General features: G+C 33.1%; 2 protein-coding genes across 2 annotated transcripts; one reads left to right on the top strand and one right to left on the bottom strand.

Moving 5' to 3' along the window:
- The first annotated feature begins 6,697 nt into the window (after window positions 1–6,697).
- LOC143606505 (putative anthocyanidin reductase) lies at window positions 6,698–12,204 on the top strand. Its single transcript, XM_077082260.1, has 6 exons — window positions 6,698–6,842; window positions 6,935–7,099; window positions 7,783–8,000; window positions 10,769–10,928; window positions 11,005–11,215; window positions 11,782–12,204. Exons 1-6 carry the CDS (start codon window positions 6,698–6,700, stop codon window positions 11,990–11,992), a joined length of 1,110 nt encoding a protein of 369 aa, XP_076938375.1. The 3' UTR covers window positions 11,993–12,204.
- Window positions 12,205–13,321: 1,117 nt separating this feature from the next.
- LOC143606508 (uncharacterized) lies at window positions 13,322–15,335 on the bottom strand. The gene is made up of 2 exons (XM_077082262.1): window positions 14,672–15,335; window positions 13,322–14,044 (listed from the first exon to the last, which is right to left on the bottom strand). The coding sequence occupies exons 1-2, from the start codon at window positions 15,333–15,335 to the stop codon at window positions 13,413–13,415; spliced, it is 1,296 nt and encodes a 431-aa protein (XP_076938377.1). The 3' UTR covers window positions 13,322–13,412.
- Window positions 15,336–16,158: the final 823 nt, after the last annotated feature.

Here is a 16,158-nt window from a genome sequence, read left to right as displayed (position 1 = left end):
TTGTTAGCTTGATAAGCCTTTGCAGACGTGGCAATAGACTCGCCAAGAGCCCGGTAAGATGAAGTGGACAGACCGGTTGTGCTTTTCCCAAGCCCAATTAAACCGACCCGTTTAAGCACGTGACCTGAAGCAAAACGAATTCTTATTAGTTAATAACTATAAAAAGTAGGTTTGTAAACAAACTGAACGAACACGAACGAAGCATGATGCAAAGCTGTACCTGGGTGGCGTTCTCAAGCCTTGTAACCTTGCAATTTAGCATACGCAACAAACGGCATCATCTCTTCAGAAATCTTCACAAATTCAGCAGCAGCCTTCTCCCTCACAGTAGGCAATATCAAACCTTGTACCTAGGTGACGTTGCAAGCTCTTATGTTTGTTTGTTCATTATGGTTAAACACGTAACTCTATATTAATAGTATATTATGATTAGTAAACAACTAACATTTGAATGAGATAAAAAAAAACAAACCACAAAGTTCAAAAATACCTTTTATAGGCTAGGAGGGTTTTGTGAATAATAATATTCGTGTTTGGTTAACTAATTCACAATTTTAATGGATTTTTTGGTTATTGTCACATATTTTAGTCTTGTTCTAACATATAGTGCATTGCACACGTGATGCGCTCACATCACACATTGGGGAATGAAATTTTATTAACTTTTAATATGATAGCACGTATGACCTGTCAGAAAGTAATACAAAATGTTGATTATCAGGGTCTGAGTGCATTTGCCAAAAGCCGTTTATCTGCATCAACCATAGAAATCGTGCCCCACTTCACCTGCGCAACAAATTCATATCACAATTTAAGATCTTAATTGTTGAATTAACAATTTTAAATCCATAATATGTTTTAAAATAAAAATAAAAAAAAGAGCAAGAAAGAGGACGCTAAAGCAATTCAGGGGGCGTTTGAATTTGTATTTTGGAACTAATTAACAAATTTTGATGTTTGACTGTTTGATGGTTAAAAAATCTTTAAAATCAGCTGCAATAAAACAGATTATCCAAAAGTAAAATTAAATTACCTATTTATCCTGCTTTTACCTTAATTAGCAAAGATTATACTCCCATTTTACAATCAATAAAAAAATCACTCCTTAAATATATTGTTCGTATTGCTTGCCATGTTCACTATACTATCGGCAGTCGTGTAGGTGTAAATATCAAAGTCAAAGTTGTTCGTAACAAAAGCAAATACAGAGATTTGGATAAACCTCTATGAGTCCTATAGTTTCTATGCATATGTTTTCATAAGGACTAAGTTACAAATTAATTTGCATACAATGATTAGAAAAAAAACACCTGATAAAACAAATTAGCAGGTTCATATGGAAACAAATTAACATGCTCGTTAAAATTCAACGAACCGTTTGTAATTAATTTCAATAACTTAAACTATATAACACAAAACCCAAAATTCTTACTAGATCACATACAAAAATCAGATTCAGCAAAAGCAGAAACTGACATGACGATTTTATCACACTATTTTCTGTGAAGGATTAGGGCTTGAGTTAACCTAATTAACCAAATCACGTTCATTCGAATCCTAACAGCTAGGTAACATACAATTGCGTAAGTAATCATAGCTTTCATGTTCCAATTCAATGAACAAATAGCAATTGAGACTACAATTTTAAGCAAGATTAGTGTTACCTGATAAAATCGAGTGCGTTCAAGAATCGAATGCAACCCATCTCATAATTTCAGTTAATTGGAAACCCATATGCTAAAGCCGATCGATTAATACCCACACGCAAGAAAAGACTTTTTGTGGAATCAAAGAACGCCTTCATCTGAACCTCACAATTGAGACCTGAAAAGAACGACTATTGAGGAAGAAGCCACCATTTTTGAATGAAGCAATTTGGTGAAAAGAGAGTGGGTGGGGAGGGACGTGAAGGCTCCACTCATAGGCAATTATATAGATTGATTGATGATATATATATATATATATATATATATAGTGTTAGGCTTAAATAAGAAGTTTGGTTTTCTTAAGAAGGCTAGGAAGGAGGGTAGTTTTGTCTTAACACTTTTATATCAAAACCCACTTACTTTAATATCAAACCCACTTACATTAATTTCAAAAACCCACTTACATCTTCACTCATCTCCTACATCCACCACCACTCCACCGCCCACCGCCACCACACCCCTCACCCACCGCCACCACCTCGCCGGAGAAGTCCGAAAAAACACAATGGAAACACTATAAAAAACACAATGGAAAAAAACACTATGAAAAAAAACACAATGATAAAAACATAATAAAAAACACAATTGTGTGACACAATGTAAAAAAACAATGAAAAAAACACAATGAAAAATACTATTGTATAACACAATTTTATAAAACACAATTCGGTAAAACACAATTTGTAAAAAACCCACTAATTTTTTTTTAATTTTTATATTACAATATGGTACTCATATTAAAGATAAAAAGACACTCGTTATTATGATGAATTTGTTTTTCAATAAAAACGTAGTAAAAAAAAGTTATTGACGATTTAAAATGATTGGGGAATTTGACATGTGCCTTGCATGTGGAGAGAGAGTCAACAAATGTGTTATTCCTTTTATACCCTTCCCCTTATGTTCACACTTGATTTTCCCCTAAACTAATCTCAACCCTTCATGTTCAAAATCAATGGCCAAGATTATTTCTTATCCTTTCTACAAAAATTATATTTTCTATTATAACCTAACCCTATATATATATATATATATATCTTAGTTATGATTGGATAAAATCATGAAACCATTATTTAAAAATTAAATTATAATAACGATAAAAATTTATTTTTAACTTTGTAATGATTCTAAATTTATTCAAACCATTTTATACGTTTTTAGCGGGCTGTTTATATTAAGCTGCATCATGCACATTCATGTATTTTTATTATATTTATAGCATTTTTGCAACATTCTTTGTTATTATCAAGTTATTGAATTAGGAAATGGAAAGTAAAAGAGGAGTATTGGACGAACTTTGCGTTGTCATGTCTCGAGCTTAAAACATTAATTTAGTCTTTGCCCAATGAAAAATAGTTACATTATTGACGATGGGACCATGGTAGGTTCATCATTTAGGAAAAAAAAAGGATCACCTAACCAGTAGATGAGCTCTTCAGCTGCGACGGCAGAATGGTAAAAAGGCATAAAACATCTCGTTCATTCGTCATACACTACACCAAGTATTCACTCCATATAAAAGTTGGCTTAGGCATCCCACGATGCATACACCCTTTTCTTCCATATCACCCTCAAAGAACCACTAATTTATTTTCACGCTAAAGGTTGTTTCCATCTTGGCACGACCATTTGAGCCATCATGAGTTCATGACCACTGACCAGAGGACATCAATACTCTTCCCGGACCATTTTTACTGTAGCAACAATTATTAATATTGGATGGAGCTAAATATTTTTATTTGAGAATGAAAAAAATAAAATAATTAAAAGTGGCCCAGACATTAAGTTGTGTGAGATCACTTTTCGGTACAAACAGTTTATGGTTTTCAGTGTTGCTACTAATAACTTGTGGAAGACAATGGTTTCCAACAGCATGTTGGCCATCCACCACATTGTGAAATATCGATTTTATTTGAGAATCAAGTGGTCTGATGAGTCATAAGTGGACCAAGTCACTAAACAAGTCTTAAGTCTGCAGCTCGGTTGATTTTCAAGTTGAGTTGAGTCGAGCCAAGCTGATTTGTTTAAAATTCAAGTCAAGCTTGAGTTAACTCTGGCTTTAGAAACTAATCTCATACTCGAACACCTGTCCAGTTTGGTTTTTTTAGATTTCGAGTTTGGCCAATTGCCCGTCTGGTTAGATTCGTTTGCCGTTCATACTTCATTATAGTAAAAAAAAAAGATTTTATGTTGTTTTTAACAAGAAAATTGTAATGAATTATGTAATTTTGAAACTAAATTACGCAAATCAAATAATTTTTTTATTTTGTTCAAACTTTAAAAGAATATAAATTTAGTTTGCATAATATATTTGATTTCTAACATCATATTGTCACGGTTGTAAAAGTTGCGCCTAAGCGACGACTAATCACCGATTAATCATTATTCGATACCATGCCGACTAGTCGATGACTAATTACTATTTGTCAAAATTAAAAAATGTATACGTAAATATTGGTATATTATAGTTGAAAAAAAATACATATAGATTCCAATCCGATTAATCGATAATCTTTACCTCACAATCTGACATTCTAACTAGCGCTAACGAATTCTACAAACTTCATACTGCTAAATTAGTTATTTATTTTTATAAATTATAAATAACTAAATAATATCTTAACTTATTTATAAAAGTATTTTTTTGTTGTAAAAAATGAGAGCTTTTTTATTAGCTTTTTTTTTCTACATTTTAATATTATGTACACCATAACTTTTAAATTAGTTTTTTAACCATAAGTTTTTGCAAACTGTTTTTATTACTACGATTTTTTCCAATTAGTATTTTAAAAAATCATAACTTATTATTTTTATTTTTTTGTTTCAAAAACTTTTTACCTTTTCCAATTAGGTTTATTATCAAGATAAAATCAAAAGCTTTCTGTCGTAAATAATAAAAAAGTAATTAAAAAAAACTTTATATTCAGCTTTAAAAAAAAACTTTATTAAAAATGTTTTAAGATGATGGCTATTGAAGTGTGCATATCAGAGAGTGGTATTTCCCTTTAACCTAAATTTTGACACGTTTCACTTTTCACCGAATATTGGTGATAATATCATAAATGCCATTTATAATGATTATATTTCAATATAAATGCATTTACAATTGGTATTCTGGTCTAGCTAGCAATAAGATGGTGATGGTTAAGATTTTAGATCTTAAGGTTTCAAGTTCGAAACCCGGTTTAAGGTGGTTTTCCTACAGTGGTTGGGTTCCTTCCTGATGTTCTTGATGAGTTAGGTCTAAAAGGTCAAAATCAGTATGAACGATTAGCATCTCGTCTTAAGAAACTAGTCCGTGTATTGGGATGATTCCGAACGTTGGTTAAAAAAAGTCCGTGAATCAAAAATGCACGTCATATTTAAAATCGTCATGCTCCAACGAATTCTAGAACTAAGATTATACAATTAACTTAACTTATAGTTAAGATCATATAAGCATGTATTCCATCTTTTAATTTATGCTATGACTACTTTAAATTATTGCATACGATAGAAACAGTTGATTAATTACATTAAGTCATCAATAATTACACATTAAAAAACTAATTCGTTACACTTATATTTAATATTAACACCTTAAGGCTAAAAATCATTAAACTAAGTGGTGTTTGGAAGCAAATTAGTCGGACGGATGGAGAGATTATTACCATAGGTTAGAAAGGGTGATAAAACTCTCTTTTGGCTTGATTGGCGGGATGGAGAGCATTCTTTGAATAGGTTATTCCCATCATTATTTGCCTTAGAAAAACAAAAACACGTATTGCTTATGGATTGCTATGAATGGATTGAGGATGAATTGAAGTGGGATAGAGATGGAAAAAAAATGCCCATTTCAGCCGGGCTGCAAAATGCATGATTTGCATGACTGCATTGCGTTTGTATCTTCAGCGGTAATATCATTGAATACTGACAATTGGATGTGGCAAGAATATGATGGGAGTTAGGCGACCTATTTAGTTAAATTGCTATAGTAGGATTTGGACAACTTGGAGCACCAAGTACAAAAGTCTAATTTTTGGCTTAAACGGGATCCCTTAAGATAAAATGCTTTATTTGAAGAGGTTTGTTATATTGTATTGCGAATAAAATCGCGCTATTCACAATGGCTATTATGGTTGGGGACTTGAGCTCTGCGTTGTGTGGTATGTGTCCGGGGACATCAAACCATTTATTCGTGAATTGCAAGGACGTTAGTGGTGTTTGGGCAATTATTTTTTATTGGTTAAAACTACCTAGGTGAGCCTTAATAGTGTTTAAGCAATTATTTTTTATTGTTATAACTACCTGCTCGAGCCAATTTTGGGTATGTGGAAAAAATTCTGGAGTACTTGAGTTATATATTAAGTTGTAAAGAGACTTGTCTGACGAATCAATCGGTGTTGTTGGATGGTTTAGTTGGCAGGAAATGATCTAATATTTAACAACGTACCTCTCGCAATGCACAAATTGGTGAACGATATTAAGTTGGCATTGTTCTTATGGGTTACACAAATGTGCAAAAGTCCAAGTTTTGAATGGAAGATATGGTGTTTGTGAATTTTCTGATTTAGTCAGGTGCTTGTCTTTGTTTTAGTTGCTGTATTTTCTTTCTTTTATTTCTTTCTTTCTTTCTTTTTTTTTTGTTGACTGTTTGTTTCTTGTAAGTAGCTTTGCTTTTGATTTTTAATATATTTAGAAAAAAAAAACAATAATAAATTTGGTATAGCTAGTTTTTATTTTCGTACTAATTTTAAAATTACAAGTTGCAATTAATTTATATTTTACGACTTACGATAATAAATATTTAAAACTCTAATAACGCCAAAGTTTTTTATTTTAGGCATGAGGCCAAGAAATTAAATATTTACTATTTTAATTTTAATAAAAAAAATTATCTTAATAGAAAAGAAGCTCCACGTGACCATCATGGTCATGGTCAATTAGACCAGACATTGCTTTGAAAGATCATATATATCCATTCAAGCTTCTACACTCTACTCCCTATCACTATGAACCAACTAAACCTAGACCACCATGTCGGTGACGTTTGTCGGACTTACTGCGTGACCGGAGCATCAGGTTACATTGGCTCATGGCTTGTCAAGACTCTTCTAGATAAGGGTCATGCTGTTAATGCCACTGTTCGAAATCTTGGTTAGTAAATTATTATATATCACTAATCTCTTTTCTTACAAAACTCATTAATGTTTTAATATAAGTTTTTTGAGTCTTTTTTATTGTATTAGATAATTGTGATCGTCTGTTGAAGCTGTGGCGAGGTGGTGATCGGTTAAAGTTGTTCAAGGCTGATTTGCATGAAGATGGGAGCTTCGATGAAGCCGTTCGAGGCTGCGATGGCGTGTTTCATGTTGCTGCTTCCATGGATGTCATCGTCAAGCCTACCGATGACGGTAAGTCGAGATTTTGATCATTTTAATTTATATGAGCATATATACACCACCCCACATATCATACGGGCTATATATCTCATATCTGTGAAGTTATGTATAGCTTTTGATCGTTTTAATTTATATGAGCATATATACACCACCCCACATATCATACGGGCTATATATGTCATATCTGTGAAGTTATGTATAGCTTTTGCAGCTTTAACTATTCATAAAACGACTCGTATTAAACCTTATTTTGTTTATGCAACGGTTCATATAACCTTTTTTATGTAATTATAAGGTCGTATAAGATTATAAAGGGTGTGTAACTATATATAGAAAAGATTATGAGTTTTATAATATTTTGTCAGTGGTGTGTATATAGTGTGTCAACGGTGTTCCATCTAGCATGCATTAAAAAAAATAAATAGAATCTAAGGCTATATTTAAGGTTTTGACAAGTAAAAATTTCAATACACTTGAAAGAATTTTTTTACAACCCTGATACGTGTAATTTTGTGTCTTTTAGAAAGCGTATACACAATCCTACCTTATGTGTTAGGATATTAAGCAAAGAAAATATTTTTTTTCTTACGTAAAAAGCGCTACTTATAATTTGTTTTAAGTAACAAAAAGGTTGAACCGACCCTTAATGCGATTATTGTTTAAATAATCTTTTGTACTTTTTGTATGGCTTGAAGCCAGAGCTGTTGAATCCAATGTTATTAAGCCTTCGATCAATGGAGCGTTGAACATTCTTAGATCTTGCTTGAGATCAAATTCCGTAAAACGGGTTGTTTTCACATCTTCAGTCAGCACATTGACTGGTAGAAACAAGCAAGGAGAATGGGTGCCGGTTGTGGATGAATCTTGTCAGATACCGGTTGATGCTGTCTGGAACAACAAATCATGTGGCTGGGTAATAACATCTGTCCTTTTTTTTTATATGCCAAACACCACATTTTGTAGCTCGTAACACAATCACTTTCAAGACAATGGCATTATGCCAAACACAACCTAATCATTTTCTATTTAAAATTCTCAATAATAACCTTTTAAGTGTTTCAGTAATCCCTTGTACCTACTTTTGATAATAATTAAAGGACCAGATGGCATTTTTATATTAGTTGAAATAAAGTTATAATCAATAAGTTATAATCAAAAGGTAGACTAGTAATAATTATTAAAGGTGTTAATAAACCGTTGAAGTCGACTTGCTCGGCCGGATTGATTTGTATGGTTCGGTTTGGGCAGTTAATGGTAATTAACTACTAACGGTTTGGAACATGGAATTGGACGTGCAAAACGATCTGTTATTTATTTATTTATTTTTTATTTATGGAGTGTGTAGTTATGGAAATATATATATTCATGAATCACCTTATATTTTCAAAAGAAGCGTAAGACCATCAAGATTTGAAACAAATATAAAAAAACGCACATTTCAAACAGTCAAACCGGTAGTTAATTGATATGCCGGCCCATCCAACTGAGCCAGTTTGGTTTTCGTTTCCTAAAACTATAGTAAGAGGTTAAGCCTAGAAATTTTGTCAAAAGAAGCTGAATTAGACCTGAGCACTCCTAATAATCACTTAAATGTGTGTATTTATTTTTGGAAATTGGTTAAAAAGAGTGATTTTCACTAATTTTGTATATAAATAGCTATGCATATGCATATATGTGCGTGTGAATGTGTGATGCATGATTAGTAAATTTTGACTTGGGATGAGCAAATTAGGCCGAATTTGCTAGAGTTACACTTCTCTGATGATATGGTTTAGGATATGGGTTAGTGGAGACGTAGCATTAAGGCTAAGGCTTTTAGGAGATGGTACAAATGTGCGTTAGTATCTATTTTCGGGACTTAGATTTTATTACACTTTAGGTGGCTTTGCATTTGATTCTTTTTGTATCTATGTGTATATGTGGTTTTATGATGTTATATATGTGTCTATTTTACTATGTTACTCTTCCATCAGTTCTTTTATTATTTGGTAGCTCTCTTATTTCCTTATCGTTAATTATGGTTATTTGTATACTATTTTTTGGTGTTGGGTGTCTCTCTCTCATTATGGTTGTTGTTTGCGCTCTTCTTAATGGCAACTTCACAACAAGGTAATTGTGCCGAAAAAAATTCTAAAGAAAGAGAAGGTGGATGAGTTAGGGTGGATAGGCAGGGACATTTAGCCTTGGGTCACTAACAACGCCCAGCAATATTGTGGAACCTCGTTAGTTGTTTTAACTCACAATAACCCAAATTGATAGGGGCGGTGCACCCAACCCAAATCCCATACTCGCTTGCCATTTTGCTCCATCCTCCTTCACATCTCTTCCGAGTAGAGAGCTCACAGCTCTTACTTGTATGCCTAACTTGATCAAGGCGAGGCGGTGTGCTAGGAAGCTCGTTGTACTTGTGGAAGGGGGGGGGGGGTGTTAAAATTAAAATGCAGACAATTGCAAAAAAGCAAAGTTGTTTCCGGATGTGACTTTCAAGCATATTTTATTTTTTTGGTACAGAAATTGTTAATTTTAACAAGAACTTATGTGAAAGTTGCGACTTTGCTTTCTTTTTTGCATGTGAATTTCAATGTAACTAAAATTCTTCATTACAAGATAAATTTGTATCTCCAATATTTTAGACATGGTTTGAAATCCAACCATCCTAATCATCCACTCACATTCTCTCTCCTTTCATTCTCACTCTTTCACTCTCTTACACACACCCTACAAACCATATTAAAATTCCAAATTCTTTTCACTCTCTTCTCCTCTCTCTCTCTCTCTTCCACCTAAGAGACACCCATGATTCAAAACACCCAAAACCTCACCATTGAAGATGCCCTTATAAAATGAGCATTATGAACATCTAATTTGTATCTAGTAAAATGTCATTCAAGTCATTCATATGGTAGGGTATATGTATTTTTATATATTTTAGTACTATCCGTGTTAATAAAAACTCTATTATCTCATTTCACATAAATCAAAAGAAAATAGAGATTGCTCTAAATTAACTTCCTTCTTGAGTTCTTGTATAATGATAATGTTCCAAAAACAACCAACACCATCATATGTGAAAACTAAAACATGAAGTAGCAGTAACACATTTGAAAACTATTTTCTGCATCATCTTTATTGCATGTAATTATCTTACTCTTTATTTCTGCATCATATTTAGGAGTAGGGTATTGTTTTTTGGTTAGAAATATATTCTATGGCATTAACTTTTCCTAATTAGCGCTCTTTATTACTAGTTATTATTTTTATTATTATTATTATTATTATTATTATTTTATTATTATTATTATTGCTATTATTAATACATATTTATTTACTTATTTATTTTTTGTGCCCTATTTTTATTTATTTATTTTTATTTTTATTATTGTTTTTTTTCTTTTCCTCTTTAATTCTTTTGTTTGTACTAAATATTAAACCTTTTTAAACTCTGCCTTATAGTTTACTAGTTTTAATGTTATATTGGGATACAAGCAAAGCCTGCATACATTCCAACTTCTCCAGACCCTACTGATAGCTTTGTCTATTTGAGGGATTTAGTGATTCACTGGATATGGTTGTTGTAATTATATTACTCTTTATCATTAAATTAATACCATAGTTTCACTTTCAAAATGCGTATCCAAACATCCCGAACTCGTTCCTAATTCAGGAGCACCCGCTACACAGGTTTATGTACTCTCCAAACGTTTAACCGAAGACGCTGCATTTCAATTTGCAAATGAAAACAATATACAACTTGTATCAATCATCACAACCACTGCTGCTGGCCCTTTTCTCACTTTAACCGCCCCTTTGAGCGTTCGGGTTCTTCTCTCGCCCCTTACAGGTTGTTACCACTTGTACCTTGTGTATAAATAACGACACACGGTTTGGTTTTAACGTGTCGGTTTCATTGTTCATAGGTGACTCTAAACTTCTACCTGTATTATCAGCTGTGAATTCAAGAATGGGTTCAATAGCTGTGGTTCATACTGAAGACATATGCAATGCACACTTGTACCTTATGGAGCATGATGAAGCACAAGGGAGATATATTTGCTGCACCAATAGTTGTACAATGTCTGAACTGGCTCATCATTTTGCAAAAGTATATCCTTCCACTAATTCACAAAGGTGAAAAGTCAAAACACTGAACTTGGTTAAAGATTTTGACTTTATTTTAAAGGGTATCTAAAGAGTAAAGACTTGACCTTTTCCTTAAAAAGGTATAATAAGCTTTGACCTTTTCATTGAAAAGGTATCTAAAGATTTTGCATTTTTTTCTCTTAAATTTTAATGGTATATTAAATCTTTACGCACCCTTTAAATATTACTGATGTAACAAATTAAATTAGAAAGTGTAACTAGTAAAATGAGGAAGCGATACGCTTGTATCACTACATTTTCTTTAAATGGTATGCACTACTTTTAAAGGGTATGTTAGGATTTGAATTTTTTTAAAGGGTATATAAAGGTTTGAAAATATTTAAAGGGTATGTAAAGATTTGATATTTTTTATAGAATTTGTAAAGATTTGAAACTTTTTCAAAGGGCGTGTAAAGATTTGAAATTTTTTTAAAGGGTATGTAAAGATTTGATATTTTTTCAAAGGGTATGTATGGATTTTATATTTTTTTTAAAGGGTATGTAGAGATTTGAACAAGGGTATTAAAGATCTGACCTGTTTTATATCTATGCAGTGTTTTAGAGGCAGAAATGATATCAGTTCCTACTGAGATAAGTTCAAAAAAGTTGAAAGATTTGGGTTTTAGGTACAAGTATAGTTTGCAGGAAGTAATTCATCAAACAGTTGACTGCTGCATTGACTATGGCTTCCTACCTCCAATCAAAACAGAAAGTAACCAATTTATGTACAAGAGTACAAGTAATGAGGCAGTGAATACAACATAACAAAGCAGATGTCATGATGAAAGCAGACCCTCCAGTTAAAAAAGTGTGGAGTCTACATCTAAAGAGTTAACGCCAACTGCCATTCACCAAATCTTTTAGTATTGTCAATCTTCAACTGTCTTATTCATTAAAATGTGTCAATTTCTTTTCATGATGAGCTACTAGTATCAAACAGCATATGTACTAATGGTTTTGCATGTATCACAGAACATTTAAATCCATGTGATCATATTTTACTTAACTATGGATTGAGATTGGTTTAGTTCAGAAGCAAAAAGCCATCTTCAATGATCTCTTTATAAGCGACTAAACCAGAATAAAAACCAACATTCCCCAAAACTATAATATGAAAACCGACATTGCAAATTATTTTTCACTTAAAAAAAGGTCTGTTTATTGGCTTTACATTTTTTAGGGTCAGACTATACGTATGGACCATGTAACACTTTTCACATATCATACAAGCCATATAAGGTTATACGGCCTGCATGATACGGAAAAGGTTTATACGGGCTCTTATAAAAGTAACATAAGGCTTTATATGAGTTACACGAATCTTTCAAGGAGGCATGCAAAAGTTATACGGTCTGTATAACATTAAACGACCGTATAATATATGGAGTGGTGTATCTATAGCAGCTAGCACTTTATATCGATTGATGAATTATATACGTTGTTGACTAGCTATTGAGCGTTATACAAAGTGATATTAATGTGTTGTTTAAAGATAAATGCTTAGAGAACGAATATGTTGAACATATGTTTTTTCCTCTATATTTAAAATAACAATGGAGATGGACTAAATCATGCTTTAAATTGTTGTACCTCAAGTTTTATGTGTGGTGTTCTTGAACCTAAATCCAGTTTTCTTTTAGCAAGAAGTTTCAAACTTGAAAATCTGGAGGGAAATAATTTCGAATCCTAATCTTGTTGGTATCCTCAAGAAACACCAAAATAGACAAAAACAAAATGTTATTACAGTAGGTTGCTTATTTTGTAATATGTACTATTGTTTGCAGTGTAGGCCCACTTTTGGGTATACTATGCAATATTCAAATAAAATGGGCTGAATTAATATTATACTTGGGCTATGTTTAGCTCCTTAGGTCAAATTGGGAACCTTAATTTGAATCAATATTGGTCTAAAAGGTCAGGACAAGTGGTCCAGACCTCCAGATCAATAATAATAACTCGGAATATTCATCATTGGTCTGATATTGTGAGGACCAATTAGACCAATGAAGTCTTATTTCGGACTATTTAGCATTTAAACTCTGTTTATGTACACATGTATGGACCAAATTCAAAACCTTCATTGAATGCATTAAAGAATCAAGACTAACCAAGAAGATCATAATTCTACCAAAATAACCCTAAGCAAGAACTTTACCAAAAAGAAACCATTCAAAATGTCATACACCTAGAGTTTACAAATTACTACAAAGCAAGGTAAGAGAGCTTTGGGGCTAAGCAAGTAAAGATCTTCAATATTCGAATGAAGGCCGACTTTACCGGCCAATGAGTCAAAGCCCTTCTGTGCGGTTATCTCTTGAATGTTTTCCAACGGTCGGTGAACCCGACCCGCAATCACTCTACACACCATCAATGCCTTTCGTGTATCGGGCCCGTCATCACACCCTTCTATGGATTCAAAAGCCCGGGCACTGGTTGAAGTTGTGAAAACACCTATGCCTCCCTTGAGCTCCCTATTGGTCGAAAACCCGTGTCTTATAATCCGACAAACACAACATTTATCAGATATGCATAAACTAGATTCGCCATTGATGCCGAGAGAACACGCGATTGTGGTGCCATAAAACCTTAAAAGTTCGTTCCCATCGGCTAGACAACGAGGATGTTTCTTTGGTAGTTTGCTGGCTTTGGTTTTCACCAAGTCTCGGTATTCTTCGAATCGGGCTAGTGTTTTTTGCATGTTGTGCACTTTTAAAACCTTCTCGACTCGACCGGAATTGTTCTCGGTCTTTAACCAGCCTGATCGGCATATTATTTCTACAATCTTTCTTGATGAATCACCCTCCATAAGCTCAGTAACTACCAATAATAACAAGATTCTACATTAATTCAAGATTTGTGAATTTAACAACATAATGCTTAATTCTTAATAATTAAATAGAAAAAAATCACCATAAATTCAGCAAGCACCACACAGAACAAGAATCTACCATTAAAGTTTCTTACTTTTTTTAATATTTATACAACTATAAACACCATTAACAGACTAGCATCAACAAATGTGAATTTAACATCATTTGATAAATTAATGATGATCAATTGAATATTTCTATTACCATAAATCCAGAAAGTACCACACAGAACAAGAATCCCCATTAAAGTTTCTTACTTTTTTAATATTTATACAACTATAAACACCATTAACAGACTAGCATCAAGAAATGTGAATTTAACATCATAAAGTTTGAATCTAGATAAATTAAATGATGATCACTTGAATAGAAAATTTACCATAAATCCAGCAACTACCACACAGAACAAGAATCCCATTAAAGTTTCTTATTTTTTCAAGATTAAATAATCATAAACACCATTAACACTAGTCTTGTATCAAAAAATGTAAACTTACCATAAAACCATAAAAAAGATTAAATCTTGATACATTAAATAAATGATGATTAAATTTAAAAAAATAAAAAAAATTACCAGCATGCTTCCACAGATGATGGGCTTCAAGATTTTCCCACTTTCCAAACTGCTTACCACACTTATGGCACGTGACTGCACCACCAGAAGACCCATGAGACTCTGTCTCCAAAGAAGCTCTAGCCTTTTGTGGGATGATGACTCCATTCTTCCCTGTTATAATATTAATATTATTATTATTATTACCACTACCATCTGACAATGAGCTCCTTTGCTGATTCTTGAAACTATGCATTGTTACATGCCCACCTGGACCCGGTGTACCCGACAACAAGGTACCCACAAAAGTTGACCCGTCTCCACCACCACCGCCGCCGGCGGCGGTCACGGCGGCGCCGCCGCCGGAATCTTGAAAACCACCATGAAATCCAGTAATTTTGAGCTCACACCTTGAATCACTAAGAATAACTTCATGGGTAATTGGGTTTAAGAACTCACTGCTGCCAATAGATCTAGGACTGCAGTTAACAGGCTTCTCTGAGTGTCTTTTGCTGCCACCATGGATGACATCTTTGAGATTTGCTATGGACCTTGAGCAACCGGACCGGGTGGGTTTCCGGGTCAAGATTGTGGCCAAGTGTTTCTTGGATTTTGGGTCATGGACTTCTGATGCATCTGATTTGCAGTGAAGTGATTTCTTCAAGGAGAACCAAACTGTTGGCATGTCTTGGTTTTGGGCTTTTTATTTAAAAGTTTGTATGCATTTTTGTTATTAAAAGATGAAGAAGAGTTTGGGTTTGGATTGGATGGAGGAGAAGTGAAGTGAGCTTTGGTTTGGTGCCACTAGACTAGTGTTGAATAATACAAAGGAGTTCAAATGAAAAATAAAGATTTTCTGACAGCTATGAAATAAAAGTGTGAGATAAGAGATGTTCCTTCACGAGCCACCTTTTTGAATAAATACAGAATTAATTTTGAGAAAGGTTTTTAAAAGTTTGTAGGCAAATTGAAAAGGGGATGTGATTTTGATTTGATTTGATGATCAAATCCTACATTCATTTAATCACTTCATTAGTTGAGTATGATCTCTCGTTAATGAATGAACGAACAGATGTAATGGTTTTTCATGTAGGACGCCCGTCAACTTCTTCCTCTTTGTCTACTCCCTGAAAACGTCCTCTCTCTTCTCCATATTAAATGGACGTTGACGATGTAAGTCTTTGCGTTGTAGGAATATCTACAAAGTATAAGTTTTTCATATATGGTTTAATAAGAAAGTTTATATTTTTAACGAAAACATTACTAAAATAGACATTTTTTTTTAATTATTATTAACAAAGTTTATTGAGATGGTTAAATGTGAAATATTCATCTTATAAGATCACAGTTGTCATTTCATCCAAATAAGTCAAAGAATATAAATACCCTTGACTTAACGTTAACGTGGTTAGTGAAATGAACGAAATGACAAGATTCAAAAACCTCAAGGATCCAGTTGCAAACAAAATAATAATTTTTGTACTAAAGTTTCGTAACTGGCCAAACCT

This window comes from Bidens hawaiensis, unplaced genomic scaffold (assembly GCF_021521415.1).
Source record: "Bidens hawaiensis isolate Kalapana, Puna unplaced genomic scaffold, B.hawaiensis_p1.1 tig00075092_1, whole genome shotgun sequence".
Classification (NCBI taxonomy): Eukaryota; Viridiplantae; Streptophyta; class Magnoliopsida; order Asterales; family Asteraceae; genus Bidens; species Bidens hawaiensis.
The sequence above is the reverse complement of the archived record's forward strand: the minus strand, read 5'-3'. Positions and strand labels throughout refer to the sequence as shown.

Bases quoted from the DNA above. Each gene is read 5' to 3' on its own strand.
- LOC143606508 (XM_077082262.1), bottom strand. From the start codon at position 15,335: ATGCCAACAGTTTGGTTCTCCTTGAAGAAATCACTTCACTGCAAATCA. The intron at 14,045-14,671 runs GTAATTTTTTTT...TATTATTGGTAG, and splicing joins TCATCTGTGGAAGCATGCTG to TTACTGAGCTTATGGAGGGT.
- LOC143606505 (XM_077082260.1), top strand. From the start codon at position 6,698: ATGAACCAACTAAACCTAGACCACCATGTCGGTGACGTTTGTCGGACT. The intron at 6,843-6,934 runs GTTAGTAAATTA...TTATTGTATTAG, and splicing joins TGCCACTGTTCGAAATCTTG to ATAATTGTGATCGTCTGTTG. The intron at 8,001-10,768 runs GTAATAACATCT...CCCGCTACACAG, and splicing joins ACAACAAATCATGTGGCTGG to GTTTATGTACTCTCCAAACG.